Source organism: Chaetodon trifascialis, chromosome 14 (genome assembly GCF_039877785.1).
Source record: "Chaetodon trifascialis isolate fChaTrf1 chromosome 14, fChaTrf1.hap1, whole genome shotgun sequence".
NCBI lineage: Eukaryota > Metazoa > Chordata > Actinopteri > Chaetodontiformes > Chaetodontidae > Chaetodon > Chaetodon trifascialis.
Window position 1 is genome coordinate 17,068,717 of NC_092069.1, and position 22,513 is coordinate 17,091,229.

The 22,513-nt window shown below is 43.4% G+C and overlaps 1 protein-coding gene across 1 annotated transcript; it reads right to left on the minus strand.

Annotated features, from left to right (window-relative positions):
• Positions 1–13,263: 13,263 nt before the first annotated feature.
• ythdf2 (YTH N6-methyladenosine RNA binding protein F2) lies at positions 13,264–21,608 on the minus strand. Its single transcript, XM_070978826.1, has 6 exons — positions 21,413–21,608; positions 21,163–21,187; positions 19,800–19,879; positions 16,907–18,601; positions 15,041–15,106; positions 13,264–14,752 (listed from the first exon to the last, which is right to left on the minus strand). Exons 1-6 carry the CDS (start codon positions 21,437–21,439, stop codon positions 14,729–14,731), a joined length of 1,917 nt encoding a protein of 638 aa, XP_070834927.1. The 5' UTR covers positions 21,440–21,608; the 3' UTR covers positions 13,264–14,728.
• Positions 21,609–22,513: the final 905 nt, after the last annotated feature.

Below are 22,513 nucleotides of genomic sequence, written 5' to 3' on the forward strand. Positions count from 1 at the left end.
TGTGCCACTGTCACCATGCACCAACCACCCAATCACCCTGCAGCCACCGTCACCATGCCTGCTGTTCTGCTAGCTGTGCAACCTCCCCCACCCCGATCCCCTAACATCTTCTCTCTTTCCGCTTTTGCTCAGTCATTTTGGATTTTCGGTTTTAATTCTATCCGAATAAAGCACGCTGGAAGATGAGATATCGAAGCACTTCATTCCACTGGAATCTGCCTCACTGTCTTCCCTAGCAACACCTTGTCCCATCCTCACCCCCCCCCCCAGTGCCCCCCACCCTCTCCCAGTTTTAACCTCCTCATGACCACCTGGCATGGGACAGCTTCCTCCAGTCCCTCAGCCTCACCTAAACCACCAGGCCTGAGATTAGGGTTAATCTGGACCTTGTGTCATCCTGTATCTATCCACCACCCCCACAGCCCCATTCTTTCCTCCCTCCCTCCCTCCTCTTTACCAAAGAGGCTTTGGTTTAAAATCCTTTATTGTGAACCCCCGCTCCCCTTGCAGTGTCTTTCTGCCTGATGCCAACTGCAACTTTTCCTCCCGCACCACATCCTCAGCCAATCCTTAAACAGATACTGGTAGAACCTGTCCCCGAGCGATGTTGGTTAAGAGATGTGAGCCGAGGATTTTTGCATTGTCTTCCTCTTTTGAAAAAATGTCGAATTAGGCGAGCACAGGCACTATGGAATAAAATGAGACGCTCGCTTGTGTATGTGTGCATACGAGCATGCGGCAACACATGACTATACTTAGCAAGTGTGCACACAGTGTGAGGACTTGCCTTGTAATGGTGTGCATGCAATGGTGTAATCTAATGGCATATATGTGTATCTTTGCCCGTGAGTGTTTGAGAGTGCTTGCTCAATTCATATGAACAAGGGATTTAGATGAGAGTCTAGAGAATTCATGCTCCACTCTGCTGTCCCAATCACCCAACCCCCAGTGCATTTAGCCAGCCGAGCCCTCCCGGTCCTCTCACCCTGAGGACAGACTGAAGGCAGGGAGGCCCGAGTTGGATGGATGAAGACACAACACAATGGCGCAGAGAGCAAAGATGCGTAGAGAATGAAGACAAAAAATGGGGGAAAGATACAAAGTGCCAAAGCCCCTTTTTATTTTTTTGTCTCTGGAAATAAATGGCAAATTCTCCCTCAAGCAAAGTCTCCTTTCTTGAGTTGAAAAGCCAGCAAAAAGCACTTGGCAGACAGAAACTGGTAGAATGGAGAGTGAGAGGTAGAGAGGCAGCGAGGGATGTAGGCCAGCAATAAAGTGTCTTATCGTAAGGGGGCAGAGAGAAAGACCCTTGAGCATGAGAACCTGCATGAGTTGGACGCTTTAATGAGAAAACGGCATGGAGGATCCATTGAAATGATCACAAGATGCTGATCTTACAATATTAACGTCAAATTCCCTGTGTAATCATAATCAGCCAGTTTCTTGAGCACTGTTTAATTTGTTCCGATTACACAGATAGTCTGTTCGCTTATTAAAAAGTCGGAGTACATCTAACATAATGATTATTTATAGGGTTCATTCATATGAATCCCAACCAGCCAGAGGTTCCTCACACACAGACACACACACACACACACACACACACACACACACACAACATGAACAAAACACACACACACACACACATAATCCGAATCTGATGACATTATTGTTGATGTGGCAGACCTGGATGCACAGCAGTAGGACAGGATGCGAGAGGTCTTCTAAATGGATTAGGAATATGGAATCCCAATACTTTGAGCGAAAAGGAGCAGCGAGATGCGGGAGTGACTGGTAGAGCAAGAGTGGCTGATTAAAGGGGAGAGAGCGACAGAACATGCTGAGAGAGGAAAAAGTGGGAGAGTGAGGGGCGAAACGAACAATGTTCAAAGTGATAGTGATTGTGCAAGAGTGCAAAATGTCCACAGAGAGCAAGAAGGAGAGAGCGAGCGATGTAGTTAATGGATGTAAATTAATTGCTGTCATGTGGATTCTGATACCAATAAATCAGGGTCAGTGTGGTCTCCGGTCTTTCTGCATGGCTGGAAAAAGGCAGGAGGAACATACTGAAAATAAATATATATATATATTTATATATATCTATATATGCAGTAATGTACAAATATACAGCTATAGTGTTATTCAAAGGAAATAAAGCACGATATGTTCGAGAAGTGTTTAGAGAAATGTTCTAATCCTTGTGCAATTAGTGGAGATCACACAGAACTTTGTGCAATAACATATAATATATCAACTCCATGAGGACTAAAACTATAAGATGAAATAAAATCTATGGAACCACAAAGTTGTGCAATACATGAAATAAATGTAAATAAATGAACAGCAACATAAAACAAACGTCACTGCAGCGCTCCGAGCACTCGCCGCTGTATAATCTGCCTACATGTGATATTTGGGATCCAGCGTGCCGCGCCATAAGATCCCCTTCATCATGAAGAGCTTTTGGAAAAACGCACCTCAAGTCCAAACAGAATACTGGATGCCAACTAGTGCAGACCTAACTGGGTTATAAATGCAACGTGGTCCAATGAATTAGTCATGCTTATTACTGAAAATTACCACTGTGCTTTCTGCTTAACTAGGCTGCAAAATTGATTTACCTTATTTCCCCAGTCTATGACCATCACAAAGACATCCTGTTATTATGAGGGCTATGAGTATTATTGTATGTGTTAATCAGAAAATACGTGAAGCATGTATTTTAATTACAAATCATACAAGAGCAATTTTAAAAACAAAAGCCTTTCAGAAAAACGCGTTGCCCACACATTAGAAGAAGCTGCTACGCTGCAACAGCACCAAATCCTAATTCGGAAAAAAAAAACAAAAAAAAACAACTGCTAATGCTGATGTTAATGTTTTCATATTTTTAAAAAACACATTTCATTCATTACACTTTACAGTACAGTATGCCCCATATTATATACACACCGTGTTTTCTTTGATACTGTATGCCCCAAAGCAAATCACTCATGTTCAAACAGTAATATCTGAACATGACAGAAATGGTGCAAAATGGGAAGTAGGTCACATAGCAATTTATTTGACAAAAAGGGATGGGGGTGGGGAACTGGGGCATGCTGTATGCAGAGGCAGCAGCAAAAGGGAAGGTTTTTGGGAACACAGATCAGATAGTGTATGTTTGCACGTATGTGTGTGTGTGTGTGATTGTATGTGTTCGACCTGGAAGTAAAGTTACAGGCTGTTGTGGCTCCTTCAAGAACTGCTTTGTCAATGTAGAAAGGAAAAAAACGACTTCTTGCTGACCGTGATCATGCACACTTACATTTTTTGGTATTTCGTAAATATTGCAAACCGCACACACACACACACACACACGCTCACACACTCACCAGAGGCTTCATGGCCCACTCTAGAGAAATTGAAACTGATATTGCGGTCACTGGACCATATCAGCGCATCTGACACAGAGTGTGTCAGCAGCATTGATCAGCTGTCAGTGAACTGCCCAGCTACCCCCAACCCCTGACACAACTACACACACACACACACACACACACACACACACACACACACACACACACACACACACACACACACACACACACACACACACAGTCGAGCTGTGTGTATCACCACTGATATTTACAGAGTAAATACCCAAAATCCACACAACGTACTGTAAATACATGTATTCCCCTGCACAGACACCCACACACACTCGTAAGCTCTCAGGCTTCCTCCTGATCCTGTTTAAATCCCGTCATCACTGAACATCACAGCTGTATGATTTGCAAGTGCACGAAGGCCATATAGCTCGGTATTCTCCACTGACCTACAGCGCTAAATGCTACAGCTTATCGAGCTATGCACTTAGACATAGTGTTTAAGCATTTGCTCAGACACTCCTTCGTTTGTCTGCAGGTTCACCTGCCTGTAGGCCAGTGTCAGTGCTGCAAACTGGGGCGAGGGGAAAAAAAAAAGGGTTTGATAAGGATGCAGTGTCGAAAAAATAAATCCTGATGGTGAGCTGCAAATTTTGAGATTAAAAATACAAAAAACACTTCTCCAGAAATAAACACAAAGTGGGGATTCGACTGATGCAAAAATATTCATTATATTATATATCAATTATATTGATCTAGGGGACCTTTCTGTGTGACACACTTCAATTCTGCAGTAAACACATCTGCAGCATTGAAATATGCAACAAGAAGAGGAAAAATATGCATTTAGTCTCCTCCTTGTTGTTAAAGGGGATTTTTAAAATCACTAAAAGACTTTAAAAAATTAGAACGTCCTCACAATGATTGGTGTATTTCATATGGGACCTAAATAATGGATGTATACATGCATACAAACAAATCAATCCGTGGGGGCATTAGGTTTATGTGGCCCTATTTACATATTGAAAGACTCTCTACTGTATATACTCTCAGCACTATCTAGACAATCTGCGCAGACTGCACTGAGGATCTCTAAAGCCACATTAACACATGAGAGAGGCTCTGGAGCACCAGTCTTTTCTAATGACTCGATAATCCGACCCAAATGCTGCCTGCTTGCTAATCTCTCCATCGGATTACCAAACTAGGGACGAGCACTGTCTATTTGTCTCTGCCTGTCTCTCTGTCTTCCTGCCTGTCTGTCTGTCTCTCCCGGGCTGTCTCTTTGTATGACTGCTTCCTCTTATATTTTCCCTCGTATTTCCCCGCATGATAAAAAATTCTCTACTTGCCTCCCTGTGATCCTCCTAGCTGTCTGCTAGCAGGGTTGCACGCCTGTTTCGCCCGCTCTCATCCTCACATGTACAAGCTTTTAAAATGGAGAACGGGGTAGCAGGGCATCAAAATGCAGTCACAAGTCTCCGTCCTCTCTTCATGCCAACATGCACAAGGGTAAACATGCCTAACCTAAACATATTAACGTATACAGCACCGAACGTGTGAAATTTATGGCATGTAATTTATGCCCATATATAATAAGGTTCCAGGATTCTCTGAGGAATAGAGGAAAAATATTTGACACAAACTGGAAAGAGTAGACAAGTGTATTAAAACAAAAAAAAAAAAAAAAGAAAGGAAAGGGGATCCATTTTTGCCTTCACTCACATCCTCTCCATCTCTTGTAACTGGAAGGCCCAGCTGTCTCTATTCCACCCTAAAGCTCTGCTGCAGTGTTATTGTGCATTTCATGTAAACAGGTCTAAACTAATGTCCTATTTGTCACACATCAACCATGTCTGATTCTATATATTTACTATAAAACACTGCTGCTGTTTACTGCCTGCGAGGCCCTACAAAATGTCTCTTTGATTTTACAGAAATCACTCTACGTGTGTGTGTGCATCTGCGGCGTGTTCGCATGTGTTTGTGTTTGGACTGAGCGGCGTCTCTGCCTTACGTGCTGCAGCTCAAACTGCTGCTGACAGTCTGCGCAAACTTTTTGACATTGAGCTTTTCACAGAATAACACTTGACGCAACTAATGCTAACTGAACATGTCTCTGAATTATCCTTATACACCAGGCAGTTTTTGCAGATTTGGTGACAGACGGGAGACAGATCGTATTTTCCATGAAAAATAATATATCAAATTCTAGGTTATTTTATCCCATCCAGGTATGTAATTCTGCATGATATTGAAATAGATATATTTTTTATGCTTTTACAAAAATGGAGATCAAAGGGTGTGAAGTAAATGTGTGTCGAATCACTACTGGAAAGACGTGCAGCCGTTTAGCCGGCAAGGTTTTGGTAATGCCTGACAGATATCACACTACCAGCAGGGACTGAACCGGGTGAGTCAAACTTTCAGTGCTGTTTTAACTGCAGAACACAAAGAAATTAACACAAGAGATATTAGTTATTATTAAAAAACAAAAAAAAGTCATCACCTCAACAGCTGGTATGTTTACCCTAAAATGTACTTAGAGTGCTGACGTTCATAAAACAATTACTGCACCAATTTTTCTAATGCTTCAAGCACATAAATGTATTTGATTCAATGATAAATGTATTTGATTTCATTTGCGAAAATGCAATTTGTCTGAACTCCTACATGCAGGACTGCAGATGTAATATGAAAGCACTGTGGCAAAGGTTTGAACAGTTGTAGGGAAAAAAAATGGAAAACGAAGACTGACAGCCAATAAATACAAAAATCCTTGAATGCAGTGGGATCAGTCAAAACATGAACACATAAAAAAAATATACTCGTGCAGAATGGATCTCTTCCTGCATGGATATGACAGCTGTGGATGTCGACACATTTCAAAATAATGAGAAAGGTTAGGAGCGGGGGTATCGGGATGAGCTAAGTGGTGAAGTGAGGCATGAGACGGGGAAGAGCAATGGAGGACTGGAGGGAGCTGGTGATGGAAAAGGAATGGTGAAAAATAAAAAGAGGTGAGGTGGGCCCTGGTAGATTCAGCGCTGTTTAGTTGAGAGTGTATGTGTGTGTGTTTGTATGAGAGGTAAAAAGAGAAGGGGAGGGGGGTGTTGCTGCGGCTGTCCATTTCCCGGGATCAGCTGATGGCCGTGGATGATGGAGCGGAGAGGGGTCAAGGGTCAAAGCCTTGCATTGTCAGCCTAGCCCCGCTCTCCCGTGGGGTTCCCTCCCTCTCTCGGCCCCCTCCTCCATCCATCCCCCGCTGCCTCCCGCACATTTACATACATTTATCAACACTGCGCGTCGCCGTGGCTTGCTGGGCGAAAGGATGCACCGCATGCATTACTGGCTGGCTACCCCTGCAGTCTGCGCCGCTGCAGCTCATGTGTTCTCGTCAAAAGCCGTATCTGTAAGTGTTTTATATAGCACTCAGCCGCTGGTGCATGATGCACATGTGCATGTGCATGAAATGTGCATGTCACTGTGTTGTTGTATGTGTTAACAGATTTGTGTGGGTGTCTACATGCACATCTGTGTGTGTGTCTGCAGGACAAGACAGGGCCTCCCACCCCCCCCCCCAAGTCTTAGGACTACCCTCCTCACCCCTTGTCCCCCCTCCCATTCCGACCACCCCCCACACACACCTCCCCCACTTTGCCTGTGTAATCCCTGCCAGCTGGCCCCGTTGGCTAATCCCTCTGCACTGATCAGCTGGGCCACGCATCCAGTACGGGACAGGACAGGGACAGGGGCAGATAGGGGCGGGACGCTGTGTGTGTGTGTGTGTGTGTGTGTGTGTGTGTGTGCGTGCATGTGAGGTGGGGGGTGGTGTCGACCAGAAAGCATAAATTGAAGCCCGTGCCTTCGCCTCGGCGCAGTGTGTCTGTGTGTGAGCCAGTTGCCTGTTCCTCCTCGTCCGTCCATCCCTTATCTCTGTCCTTCTCCTCCTTCTCCCTTGGATCCTCATACATATATACCTACCAGGCGTATATATGTATATTTTACATCTTGGGCTTTTTTGTCTTCCTTTTTGGTTTTGTCTTGAGCAGATCCAAATGGATTTTTCTAATGATGGTGACTGGGTAGAATTTAGCTGAGTTTTTTTTTTTTTTTTCCTGCTACCCTCTCTCCTCTCCCCTGACTGCATGCGTGACACCTGCCTGCCTGCCTCCCGTCCCCTCAGCCCCCTTGTCCGCCATCCCACCACCCCCCGTGTGCCTGCTCCCCTGCTCCTCTTCCCAACCCACAAGGACCTTCACAGGATGGAGCTGCGCAAGCACAGCTACAACTACAGCAACAACAATAACAAAACCAGGACCAAGGACCTGAAGGAGGAAATACTCTGCAGCTCCTCTGCTGTTTTTTGCCTCGTCTTTAGAGAGGAAGGATATATTTGATCTGAGCAAACCCTATTCTGCTTGTGCTACAGTAGATTTCTATAGGCAAATACAGGAAAGGAATTGAGCGCAGTGGTCAAGAGCTTAAAAAGAAAGGGATTTTAAATGTAACAGTTGCATTTTTCTGGATGCGAGAGTCTTGCGTAAGCTTGTGTAAAGCTAAATTTTGTGGTTTTGCTTTTTTTTTTGTACATATATAGTATCATACATCAGTCTTTACTCTTTGCTAAATTATCCATTTGTGCATGTAGTTATTAATCAGAGGATGGAGACTATCGTTATTTAGACCCTGTTTTCCTGTCTGTACATGGCTATAGTTACATGCGCAGAGTGCACAGAGAGAGAGAGAGAGAGAGAGAGAGAGAGAGAGAGAGAGAGGGAGAGAGAGAGAGAGAGAGAGAACAGGAGAGTAGGAGGGAGGGAGAGAGGGAGGGAAAGGGGGAGATAACGACACAGCTTTACCAACTGTAATGAAGAACTGCTTGGTCTGATTAAACCGTACCAAGCCCTTAACCAGGAACAGTGGAGGCAGTGCCATAGTGAGGATAAAGGCATAGCGGCGCATCGCAGTGTGTACTCATAAATATCTAGTCGTCATCCTTTGTTTTGCTCTGAGGGGAAGATGGTCTGCAGGAATGGTAGCAATCAGGTAGCTGGGCTGCTGCTCTCTTTATGGTGCAACAAAGGTAGCTTTGCTCGCTCGCTCTATCTCACTCCCTGTTTCTCTGTGCTCTCCTCTCTCTGTGGTGCTTTTTAATGATGTGCTCTATGTGTATACAGAGAACGCCTTAATGCTGCAACTGCTGCTTTGATGATCACTAGATGTATATTTTTTTTGTTCACATTTTGGTGCTGGGACTCTTTCTTGCACATCCACAAACGCATGCATGCATTCACACGCTAGGCTGTTCAGCCAGAGGAATCACAATGTCAGTGGCTTGTATCATATGTTTTTTTTTTTTTTTCATGTATTGTCTGTATGAAAAACCTGTTTTCATTGCAAAGGGAGAATTCTTGCTGGTGTGGGATTAGCATGCAATGTACTTTGACGTGTGAAAGGACCGCATAGCCGCCTCTGAGCCCACAGGGAGGAGAGATCACAGGTGAGCAGAGAGGAAGGAGAAAGTCAAACAGGGATGGACTGACAAAATCCAACAATAGGATGCAATTTTAAGATTGAGAAAGTGGCCGCCTTTAGCAAACAGCGCTCATGTTGAAAATCGCAGCACAACATGAATACAAAGGAGGGGAAAGTGTTGCTAAAAGCAGGGTAAGTGACGAGAGGAGAACAGGAACCGAGAACATTTTGCAAGTTTGGGTTTGAGCTCTTTGTGTTCACAGTGGACCTTGATTTAATTTCAATACAATTAAGGCACGCGGTGAATGCCAAGAGAGAAGCCACAGTCTTCGCTCACCTGAGAGACCGGCATAAAGCCACTACAGGACAGGAGAGTGGTACTGGTGACCACACAGATGGATGTTCGCTGCAACCCTACAAGATTAACAAGCAATGACATTAGCAGTCACAGAGAAGGTGGGGAAGAAGCATTAGGCTTGCAGAGCGGTGACCTAAGACAGGTGCACAGATCAGTTCAGGAAAGCCATACGAATCCAAGAGAGGTATTACTGAGACATACTGGAAGCACAGAGAGAAATGCATCACAATCACTGGGCACCAGTCGCAGTTATATACTAGTTTCCATAATGACAGAACAGACAGAGCCGTAGGCAGCCTACCAGTGTCGGTCCTGTGGCCAAATGGACAGAGGGATCACACCAGGGGGATTTGCCATGTGGTGACAGAGGGCCACTTCAAAGGTCTGTGTGTTTACGCATGAGTGTACACTTGCCCTATCTGAGAGGAAGATGGAAAAACAGGGTGAGAATCCTATAAGAGCATGAATTAGTGGTTCTACTCATAAAAGGCAACAATCACCCTCACGCATGCCGATTTATTTTACCTCAGCTGAGCATCTTGTCACAATCATCCACTCTGAAAATACGGCTTTTGCGCTTTATTTTGAGTCTTCAGTTAAACGAAAGCATTTTTTCTTTTTCTTTTACGAGTTTCAACCTCATGCCTCTGTTTGCGTTTTTGTTGCTGCATAAAAAGTCTGAATAAAGAAGTCATTTCATGGACAACATCTCTATTTGTGCTATGTAGTATTTCTTTTCAAAGTAAAAAAAAAAAAAAAAAAAAGGCCCAAAGACACATCAAGTAATTTAAATAATGAGCTTCATTTCAACTCCTATAATCACAGAGCTGCATCAAATGGTTCGAGCTGTAAACCGCTCGAGGCGATAGAGATGCGAGTTGACCTACATCTCAGATGATGGAGGCGGAATAAGCAAAACAATGAAAATCCACAAGATATTTCATATACGTTCCTTTAAATCTATTTTACTTACTGCTGCGGCTTGAATTCTCTACGTTTTAACGGATGTTCAAAATATGACTCAGTGCATTTATTGTAGGAAGAGATGATAAAACCATCACATAAACAACCACAGCATCACAGTGGGCACAAAATTTAGTCCATTTTCAGGTGAATGCAAAGGGAATCATCCCCCCCCCAGAACGCCTCCTGCATCTATATCAGGCCTATATGCTTCTTCATGTTTTCATACACCAGTGGATGCATTTCATTATTGCCTGTCATCTCCACACAATTAGAGCGTGCAGAGGGCAAGTGTGCCACATATGTTGAGACAGAGGTCATCAACTGTTTCCAGGCCCCTTCGCCTGTCTACGCATTATGCATTTTCAAAAACTCTCAATAGGATTGAGACACGAGGAGAAATGAGGGGGTAATATTCAATATGTCAACAGTGCGGGACCCCTGGCGATGGCGAGCAGGTGACCCCCCTCACATGCTAAAAACATTCATCATCATGACATATTCTTATTCCTGAACAGCCTGCGTATACAGTCCGATATTTCTTTTTAGCTCCTGCAGCTTTTCGCCATGATGCTAAATAATGCTGATAAATTGGTGACAGGTGTGGAATTACAGGCCGGGAGTGCAGGAGGGGCATTTCGGTCCATGTAAAAAAAAAAAAAAAAAAAAAAAAAAAAAATCACTTTAAATTTAAATCTGATATTGAAGGAAAAACACGGTGACACATAAAGAACTTATAATAGCCTTCGCATAAACTGCGTTAGTGACTGAACATGTATGATTTTCTATTAGAAATGAAGCAGTTAAAGCTATTGTATACACTGATGTGTTATTTTTTTTTTTTTAGCTTTACCACTTTTTCCCCCCTCTTTTTCATTAATAGAGGCAGGCTTTCCGAAAGAAAACGCACGGAAAGAGAGAAGAAATCTAATTTAGTCATGTAAATAGAGGGTCGGGTTGGCGACATGGTGGAGCGTCACTAATGGAAGAAAGAGATGGATGCCTTATGATAATGAGGGGAAAATAAAGCAGAACCATGACCTTGCAGAGCAATATAAATCCACAGACACAACGCAACTAATGTGTAGCTCTGAGAATGAACAATGTTTTCTACAGGGCAAAATACAACAGACAAAGAAATATTTTGATTACAGAAATGCAAGGCGGCAGAGTGTGATATTTGAGAATTAGTAATAAATAATGTCTTAAATGAGTCAATGCAAATATAGGATGCTAAGTGAATGGTTACTGGTCGTTTTATGTTGTGTTTATGAATGCATTGTTTTTAATTGTGTCTGAATTACAGCCTACTGAAGTCAGCAAAAGGAGAGTGACTGATAATAATTCGAATGCTTGTTATATTTAGTCAATAGTACAGAGACTCCACCAACACACACACACACACACACACACACACACACACACACACACACACACACACACACACACACACACACACACACACACACACACACACACACACACACACACAGAGGGGAATTTCTCCTTTCACCACTGCAGGGCAACTCATTCTGTTCCTCCATCTCCTCTATGCATTTAGCTTGATGTGCGCTCCGAGATGTGAGTGCTGACCTCCTCCCCTCCTCTTCCTCGCCTTCAACCCCCCTCCCCGCACCTCCCCTCCACCGCCACCACCTCCTCCTCCTCCTCCTCCTCCTCCTCCTCCTCCTCCACCACCACTTTCTCCCCGTGGTCCCATTTCCCTTTCTTCTCCTCCATCGTCTCGGTGGCTGTATCTGCCTCTCTTTTATGGCCGTTCATTTGCATCCCAGGAGGGGCTAACAGGCGTCCCCAGAGACGCGCAGATAAGGGTCACAGGAGATCCCCTCGAGGCAGCGTGTTTGCCACGCACCCACAACGCAGACACGACACGTGCCGTCGACCCCCGCCCCACAGACCCACACACACACAGACACACACAGTCCCTCTTACCAAGACCTGCTCTTCAGTCCCAAAAGCTGAGCGATGGCCTCATCACCATGCAGCCAAAGTTTCTAAGAGGCCTGTTATGAAATGTTCATCATTATATTAATTCTATGAAAGCTGTGGTTATATGTACGGCTCCATCAGTGCGGCGGGCAGTCAAAATTTGGACTTTAAATAAATAAATAAATAAAAAATAAAATAATAATATGAACTAATGAAACCACCTATCAGGGCAGAGCTTCCTCGGCTGCCTATGCAGAGTTTCATGTGAATTATTATTTTAAGATGTAAATGATGGGTAAATTCACAGAGGCTTAAAAATTTGACATGTATTTGAGATTATTAGATAATTTATATAGCCACGATTTTTAATGTTTGCACACACATGAGAAAGATTTAAATTCCTGTAAAACCTGTGATTTGGATGCGCGGCTTAATTTGGAAAGAAGGCCCTTAATGTTACTGTGGGTCGTGATTTTATGTTTTATGTTTCATCTGTTCACCGTTTTAATGCATTCTGCATTTCAAGGCCACATCGAGCCATCAAATGTCAAGAACATGGGTCCGCTCAGACCTGATTAATCAAGTTTTTATACCCAAAAATGTTTTTGCTTGCTGTCGGTGATAAGAGGCAGAGTTAAGAGTCATTAAAAGAACTGAATGAAGAATAAAACTCACAGTCGAGTGTAGAGGGCGCCTGCTGCCGGGACCCGTTTTGGAGAGCGGTCGGTCCCCGCTGGAGAGCCCATCCTTTGACCGGCGGTACGTGATGCTGTGTCGCCCTCTGCTGGCCGCTACGTGCAGTACAACCGCACCGACGGGGAGAGAAAATGGCGGATTGCGGATAATTTTCCAGTCATTTATCCACACGTATACATCGACATTCTCACAAACGTAAGGCTTCTTAAAAATATATATATGAGTGTGTCAAACTGTAAAAAGTGTATAGCCCCTTATGCAAAAATGAGTTTTCAGAGGGCAACATTACAACACTAAACACATCAAACACAGCATGATAAAAGCAGATTTCACTCATCAGGACATCCAGACAGGCATCATGTCTGGCCTGCTGCAAGGAAAATGATACAAGACAAGTAGAGCAGGACACCCATGTGACCAAAACGGCTAATAAGGAGAAAAACCCAAACACCACTTTGTGGAGCATCTTTATTATGCCACAAATAAAAGCCAGTAGTTCTGAAAGAGGACCTTGCGTTTTTTTTTTCTTCTTTTTTTTGTTTTTACTCACCAACAATGACATTCTGAAAATGGTGGAAGCTGATTGTGATATTATAGTATGTATAGTTGGCTGAGCAGTCAGAAATGGGAGTGTGGAGGACAAGGTGGGTTTGGAAAGTAGAGAGGGAAGAGATGCAGGGTACAGAGGTGACAGCTGAAGACGTGGGGGTGGGTGGGTGGGGGGAGTGGACGGGCTGAGTGTGAAAGTCAGCAGAACAACATTCATTCATTCAGACCCATCTGGGAAAAGAAAACCGGATGAAGAGAACGCACAGACACGCCGCATGACAAAACTGCTTTACACCGTCAAACAAGGGGAATGCACACCAGTTCTGCTGAATATACCACATTTATTACTTTTGAACTGATTAATAGAAAGAGTGGGGGCAAGGCCACTCGCATCACTGTCTTTAGAAAACTGAGGAAGGAGAAAAAAAAACAAAAAAAACAAGAAAGCAGCCCAAAGCAACGATGAATTAATTTGTCCAAGAGAAAGAAAGAGGGTAAATAAAGTCCAATGAAGACTGTTAACAGAGGGCCCCAATTTTTTTTTAGACCATAAAATTATACACTGAGCAAAGCTCGTTAACTTAACATTTCTTCTTCTTTCAAACTCTTGACACCCCCCCCCCCCCCCTTTTCCCTTCCATTTTCTCTCTCCGGAGCCTCCAGACCCTTCCTTCCTGACACACTCCGTCCAACACATGCGAAAACAAAACAGGCCATTCTGAACATTGGCAGTGCTCTCAAACAAAAACATGGCGAGCGCGTACAAAACAGACTCTGGAGCGAGCGCAGTTGACGCCCGCCAACGATGAAAATCCACTGAGGAGGAAACTCCGTCGGGTCCCGGTTGAAGGTGTGAGCGTCCTCAGAAGACGGGGGTTGGTGAAGGGGGGCAGGGGGTTACAAAGAAAATGAGACAAACTGTCCATTCTTGACTTTGGGACGCTATTACAAGCAAACACTACAAATTTCTAACGGATTTGTGTGTTTGTGCGAGAATTACAGACTTGCTCTTGGACCATAAAAACAGAGGATGATCCTTTCATTAAAAAAAGGAAAAAAGCAGCATACGGGGGGGGGGAGCATATGTAGTGGAATGGGGTGGGGCAAAAAAAAAAGATTTCACCTAAGGATGCTATGCATTTAGTTGTAGTCCTATGAATAATCGTTTCCTTTTCTTTTTACTACAAGTTTGAAGTAAGTCTTTAAAGTCAAAAGAAATCAAGAAAGTCTTCATTTAGTTGTTTTTTGTCCTTAGTTAATTCTTCACCCCTATAAGAATTTCTTAGAGATCTGGATGTAATGATGTAATGGGGTGGACAGGGCTTTAGGGGGGGCCATTGCAGTCTTTTGACCAAAGCACCAACTGTTACTTGACTCGTCCTTGGCGCTCCTGGAACACAAACAAAGAGACAAAGTTACTGACAAAATGTTGATATTTTCAAACTTCTTCACTGTTCTTCTAGTTCATGCTTTGATGATGATGGCGCACCTTCATCCTAGCTTCCATTTTATTTACAGTTGCTCATCATGGCCAGCTAAAAAAAGACCGTTCACATATAGTAACTGACTGTTTTACATGCTTGATTTGTGATCAACATGAATCTATAAGACGACAAGCAGCATCCAATATCAGGATAACAACAAGCTTCTGCACACGGTGACAGATGAAGCAAGTTACCTGAAGCCTGTAATGACTCCTGTTGCTTGGGTTGCTGGGATATGGCTCACTGCCTTGGACCTCCACCTGTCACACAGAGGAGTGAAAACTGAGTGCGACCATAAGAGATTCAAACAGACAAGTCAAGGAAGATTACTCTGAAACCAGATCAGGTTTTCAAACATAAGAGTCTGCTGACTTTGTCTTAACCACAGCAGTTTACGATCAAAAGCTAAAACACAGACTTCAACTCTGCCTGCAGACATCACAGAGGTGTTTGATTTACTTCATACATAAAACACTTATTAATCGAAGACTGCCACATGTGACTTGAATTATGCTCTGGACAAAGAGTTAGCTGGAGTTTCATAAGGTGACAGCGCTCATCTCTAGCATCCATCACTATACTGTCGATAACATGGTCACAGCTGACTTCAGGCTCTCAAGACGGCGCTTAAAATACATAATTCAGCAGTTTGCAAAACTGCTGGTCTGGCTTATTTAGATTTTGTACACGAGGCTCTAAAAATGTGATGAAATACACAATATTTGACCTTTCATATATCAATACCTGAAAAGACCAAGTTACCAAGTACCATTTCAAAATATTACAGATATTTACATGAATGTTAAATGAATGTCTAATTACAGCGACTACATTCATTTATGTACAGATGTCATTGTTGCTGTTAAGTATGAGAAAGCAGCGGCACATAAAGATGCTGTTCCTGTCCAAATCTGTGACATAAACAAAACATTTTAAAATATGGATAGTGGTCAAATCACTTGTTTCCAGAGCTCATGAACCCTTGCTCTTATGCACTAAACAGTAACCTTTTAACAGCATTTTGTTGTGGCTTTAAGAAGCGATACCTCTAAAGCTTACCACAAAGATTCAGTATATACAGACTCTACTAAAACGACAGTTTTGGGCATGAACCAATTAAAATCACAGCACATGGGAAGATAAATGTTTCTGTATCTATAGGATAAAACAAGCGTTTCAACATCTAACAACAAGCAGGTAAATAAGGGCAATTTACAAAAGGTTAGCGAACTGCACCATTAAGGAGGGTGAGCCAATATTAATCATGTTGTCTTGGCATATCTTCCCTTCATTTGTACCTCTGTCAGGTAAAGAGGTTAAAGAATGTGTAACACAGCTGTGTGGGACATCAAAACCCAGTATTAGACAGTATCTTTTTAACAATTAACACATGCAAACACTTATCACTACACTATGTAAGCAGCAGTACACATGTGCTCTTCTATATTTGGTCCTTATGTTGATGCAGACAGTTCAACACAATATAACAAAATGTGCTAAACAGATTTCACCCAGTACCAAAATGTGCGTTCACACATAAAACATAAAAAATACATTTCATGCATCTTCATTAGGCTGCACAGCTGAGCATGTTTGGAGGCAGGAACAGACACCCCTGATAAGGCTATCAAAATTAAACAACTAAACCACAATACAAACCAATCAATTCAATGTTGACATGTTCTCAGGTAAACCACTGAATATTTCCATTTCATAAAATACACCAAGTAAAACTTCTGGTGTTCATTCTATAGCATCTGGTATTCTATTTTCAAGTGAAGCAATACACAGAAATAATCAAACAGGTAGACCACATTTACACCACAGTGGAAAAACTGAAGGGAAAGAAAAATCACAAAATAAGCTCCCATGTACAATCACACTGAATCTCCATCCAGCTGTAAATCCTCGAGATGTTCCCGTATTTCTTTGTAATGCAAAAAGAAAGCCTGTACATACATACACGCATCCAAACCGGCTTCATATGCTGCACCTTTTTCAACAAAACCTTTCATTCATCTGTTTTATCATTCGCTTTATTCAACAGTAACTTTTGTTACCTTTTTCACACACTCTTCCTCCTCCTGACGCTTCTCGTAGTGAGAAAAGTCATCGAAGATGGAAGTGGTGTGTTTATATCCAGCGATGATCTTCAGCACCTGCCTGGCCTTGTCCAGTGGTACCTCCTGTGTGTCCCGAGAGTTGGTCACTGGCTTGTTTTCGTTGTTCTCCAGCCGAATGTGCCTTAACTGACTGTTGGGAACGTCCTTAACAAAGATCCAGCGCACATCAAAACGACCCTTCCACTTGTCCTGTGACCACACGCCAGCAGACGTGTTGTAGTCCACGGGTGAGCGCATCTCTGCTACGCCACAGAAGTGACCACTCCCATTGACACTGAACAGAAGGTAAAGCGGCCCTTTGCCACCCAATGAACGGTAGGCCGCATCGAGCCTCTTGTTGCCATGCTCCGTGCTGCACCAGATGTTATACTTGATGGAGCGGTGAATGTCATCCTCGGAGTAGCTCTTGATGATAAACACCCTGCCCTGCTTGGGATTCCAGTCAAAGTCCTTGGGGTTGTAATTGTTGACCATGCGCAACTTCTCTAAGACTGGGTGTGGCTCAGAGGGGACCCCAGGAACCACACCCACACCAGAAGAGGTGGGAGGTGACTGGCCTGTTCCATTCCCACTGCCATCCCCAAATCCATTGGCCCGGTTCCGTGGAGGGACCCAACGAGTAGGTTGAGAAGGTTGCTGTTGTTGGCTTGGGGGAGGAGGTGGACCCTGGGAGAGAGGAGGTTGGGGCATCTGAGCCATACCTGGTTGCCCAGGTGGAAGCTGATGCTGCCCCATCTGGGAAACAGGCGGTACCAGCTGTCCATTGCTGAGGGGCATTTGTGGGTTCCCTGCAGCAGTAGCTCCGGGCTGTGGGGAAGCCTGATTGGGCGGCTGCCCATTGCTGGGAATAGAGGGCACCTGCTGAGGGGTGGCAGCTTTAGGCATGGTGCCCTTGTTGTCCCAAGTGCCGATGTCCATGTTGTGTTTAATGGGCGGAGGAGGCAAATTGGCACCGGCCATGCCACCCTTGGTTTTCAGCTTGGGTTGAGGCTTGGCTGGCTTGCTGGCAATATCGGCCCAGGAGGCGGGCTTGGCAGGGGCAATTGAGACAGGAGGCATGCTGGGAGGTCCTACAGATGAGACAGGGCCAAGGGGACCCCCACCAGGTAAGCCAGAGCCAACCACCTTAGGAGCCATGTCCCCATTACCACCAGGAGCAGCACCGCCGATCTTAAGACCTGCCATGCCCTGGTCAAGGCTGTTCATACCAGGTGCCTTGTTAAGGGGCTCATTGGCAGCAGGTGCAAATGGAGACTGTCCATCAATCATGGCACCCCCAAGCGAGCTGGGAGCATAGGCATAGCTGCTGCTGTAGCCAGAGCTCTGCGGTGTCCCCGACTGTCCCTGAGAGCTGCTATTGCCCCATGCCGAGAAGTCGATGCCACTGGGGAAGAAGTTGAAACCGTGCTGGCCCAGGAAAGGGTTGCTGCCCAGGGGGCCTGGCTGGCCAAACATAGCGTCCGGGAGGTAGTGGGGCTCCCCATTGCTCAGCTGTCCATAAGAGGCCAGGTAAGGCATAGGAGGGTCCCCACCTGTGGACCATGCTGCCTCATTTAGGGAGTAGGAAAATCCTATGGAGGGGCTGTAGTAGCTGGGCATGTACGAGTCCGACATGGCCGTATAGGCATTGCTCTAAATAGAAAAAGAAATTGTTTTAGTCACAAGAAACTTAATTGATAATTGCTAACAAAATTAACAAACTGTTGACATAATCTTCTGTTCTACATGTGTATACCTTGTTCTTGTAGACCCCCCCCAAAACAAAAAAAACAAAAAACAAATCAGACCAAGATAAAAGACTGTACTGTATTATTGTTATTATTTTGGTATTATTCACCAGGGATTCACCCTGCAATAATGAAACTTTTTCTATATCCCTCTTGATCTCCTCTGAGCTCATCTGTAAATACATAACACTCAACGAAGACGTTTTAACAAAAGGATGGTGCATTCTTCAGTGTGGAGGAAAATACAGACTCCATTCTTTCTCTTCACAATCCACTTCATAGACAGTGTGTGTCTGTTACTGCACAAGGGGAACTCCATCCACCACACAGTGGAGAAATAAAATCCAAGGCCGCTCGTATCTAAATAATCAACAAACGCTCATTCCAGCTGCACATCCCCCAGGTCTTCCCGTATTCCTCAGATATTCAAAAGGCAAGGATGTGCACACAAAAAGAGGCCTTGAGTCCACTGAAACAAGAAGTCTGCGAGTATGTATAATCATCTTCTGCAGAGACGGTTACTGGGAGTTGTTTTAAAAAAAGTCCCCCTCAAAAGAGCTCTTCGTTTGTAACTTTCATCGCTTGATTTATTTCAACGAGGGAAAGAAGCTCTGAAACTAATCTACAAATCACTGGATTTAATAATATACTGACTGTATTATTCTATTATTAGTTACCTCTACAGTAATCAGTTTATAATGACCAGGATAAGCCCACATCTCAAATATATCAAACATAACAAATATAACAAAAATACATTACATGGTAGCACATAACGTATCAACATGGGGACAATCTAAACCAGACTGAAAGTTCTGTATCATGATCAGTCAAGGAATTTATCAACTGACTGAGATGATCAGGCCACTGTTACTCTTGAATCCTGTTGCCTATTTTAGAAATTCAACTACTTAGGTCTAAGAGGAAGTTAACAACCTGTTGACTTTATCCATGAAATCCACAGCGGTCATTTACGTTACACAAATGAAAAGATTTCTGATTTACCCAGAACAAAAACTAACTTTACAGAATTTCAGTCTCTTAATAATTCAAGTGATTCAACTGAGAAACAGCACTTGTTGGCAAATGCCTATCAAGCTTACCTGTCTGGCCTGAGTATTCAGGTAAGGCTCAAACTCATCGTCATTCAAAGTATCCTTTTGGGTCACAGCTCCGTTTTGCACTGAAAATGAAACAACACTGATGTAAACAGAGCATACGGGTTTGTGTGCCTACAGAGATATCAGTGGTGGGATATATTACAATATCTGGTCATTTCAAATCAGCATCATCACAGCTTATTACATAATAAGCATTTCCTCTAATTATTTATGAATATCACCGTAAATGCCACAAAGATGAGCACATTAAAACATGCATACTATAACTGCTCAGTATGCTTCAGATTACACAGCATAAGCTTGAATAATGAGATGAAGATGCACCAGTGATGAATTAGATGAACTTCACAGGCACTGGTTGCATATTGGCACAAAATAACACTGAAGATATGAAACTTCCTTCATCATGGCAAATTAAAATGCAGGATAGGTTATGCCATGCACGTTATTTCCAGAGCAGATTGAATATCTGGTAAATGTAAGTAGAACTGTGGTTGGTGGTTGGTGGTTTAAGTTTCTGGTGCTTTCTTCTGTAGCTGTCGTTACGCTGTTCAATGACTTAGATTCTTTGAGAGCTTATCAGCACAAGGAAAAGTTCAATTAAAAACACACACAGGTTAGCAAATTTATGTTATCTAACATAACGGCGTGAACAGCCTGCTGACGGAAATGTGCGAGGCCAATTTGGACAGAGGAAAAGCACGTCGGAAGACGTGTCATTTTGGGTTAACTTAGCAATCAGCTAACGCTAGCACGCTAGCTCTGTAGTTAGCCGCATGCAGTGCGCAGAGTCTCCATGTTAACGAGCGCCAAGAGCCCTTTCAACACGAAGGACTTGGCTAACATTTAGCCGAGTGGCCAGCGTGATGGGATGGCACCTGTAGCTTAACACCGGAAAAATGTTCAACACTGACCCATGTTGAGAGAGACTAAGTGGCAAGAACGTATTCTCACACCTGTCAGTGCAATAAAAAGCGTTGCAAGCACAACCAGGAAAAGGATGCTGATGTGTATCATGTTGCCATTTAACGTTAACGTTAGCTAGTCAAGAGATTGCTAATGCTAACTGTGGGAACCTTATAAGTGCCATTTCAGGAATATGAAGAAACTCACCGATGGTGAGTAAAGGGCCGAGAGCACGGTTATGAAACGCCATGTAGTTTAGTCTTTCAGTGAAGTGGCAAATTAAATGCAAAATTATTTACAACTTACGGGCCCATTTACCAAGCTGCGAGGAGACAAGCTATCGCATCCGCGCACGTAAGATTTTCAAAGCGCATCGCACGTAAAAAGATCCGCATTCACTCAACCCAAGTCGACAACGTTAGACAATATTTGTTCTTACCTTTATTAGCTTGGCCTTTCGGTCTCTGGATTGGGTCCAGGTGATTCATGAAGGTTTGATTTATGAGAAGAGAGGAAGGGGAAAAATAGATGAAGAGATATATTTTCAGCAGTCAGTTCCTTTAGCAGGTGGTCAGGCCTACTGCACTACTGAGCCACAGCCGCTGCCTCTGAGCTAAGCTATCCTCGTTAGCCGTCGCGATGCTGGGAAATTTGGCCCTCGTAAATGTTCAGAAAATACCTCTCTTTACCTGTTCAAGAAGGCTGCTGGCTGACATGTCTTTCCCCCCCGGAGCCTGTGTAATTGTATTTACTCCTAAATAAAAGCGGCAGGGTGTAGAATTGGTCTAGCTATTGAAGAGTTTCAGCCAAGCGCCCCTATCTCTCTACAGAGCCTGGTTTCTACACAATGGCGGGCTGCAGTTTGCTTGACAGACTCCTCAACATGGCTGGGCGGCCCTCGTCTACCCACGATGGCATTTATTTACAGCGAACAAGCGCCCCCCAGTGGCGCGGAGGAGCCACGTTTAACCCGCTACCTGTCACATTAACATGAACTCATAGCACCGTAGAACCCCAAATATTTAATGTTAAGTGGGAAATACATGAAAAAATAAAGTACAACATCTAAAATAAAGTATGAAATAGTCTAATAACTTATTAAAACTCAAGTGATCATTATGACATTTTATTGGGTTTATATTAAACATTTCAAAAATAAATCTTCACAGGTTAATGTCATGTGTATAAAATATACAAAACTAACAATAGTGAACTTACAATATGGAGAATCAGACTGACAATATGAGGTAGAATGTCATAAAACTTAAATAAAAAACTATATTCATCCTTTACCTTAATTTAAAAGGACCCAATTTAATCTTTAAACTTGCCTGCGGTCGTCAATCTGGGGTTGGAACCCACCAGGGGTCATGATACAAACTGGTTGGGTCACATGGTAATTTATAGTATAGACAAACATATATTTTTCAAATGAAAATCAATTGAATTCTTTCTTGTTGTTCCAGTTTTAATGTAAACAGAATATAACCTATTTCATCCTGATTTTACATGAATATGTCATAAGAAAACTTGCTGACTGGTGCATGTGCACCATGATGACAGGGAGCCAAGTGGGCAACAGTTCGCTTTAAAGGAGACAAACTAGAGAATCAGTCTAGACTACAAACTTTGACAGAGGTTGTATTAGTTCTGGGTTGCTTTTTAAAACCCATGTCACCCACTAGCATTGCTTTGCAGAATTATAGCTCCATTATCTGGAACTCTTAATGGCATTACTTGCCATTTCATGCCCCTGCCACAAGGTGGACTCCTCATCACAGTCATGAATT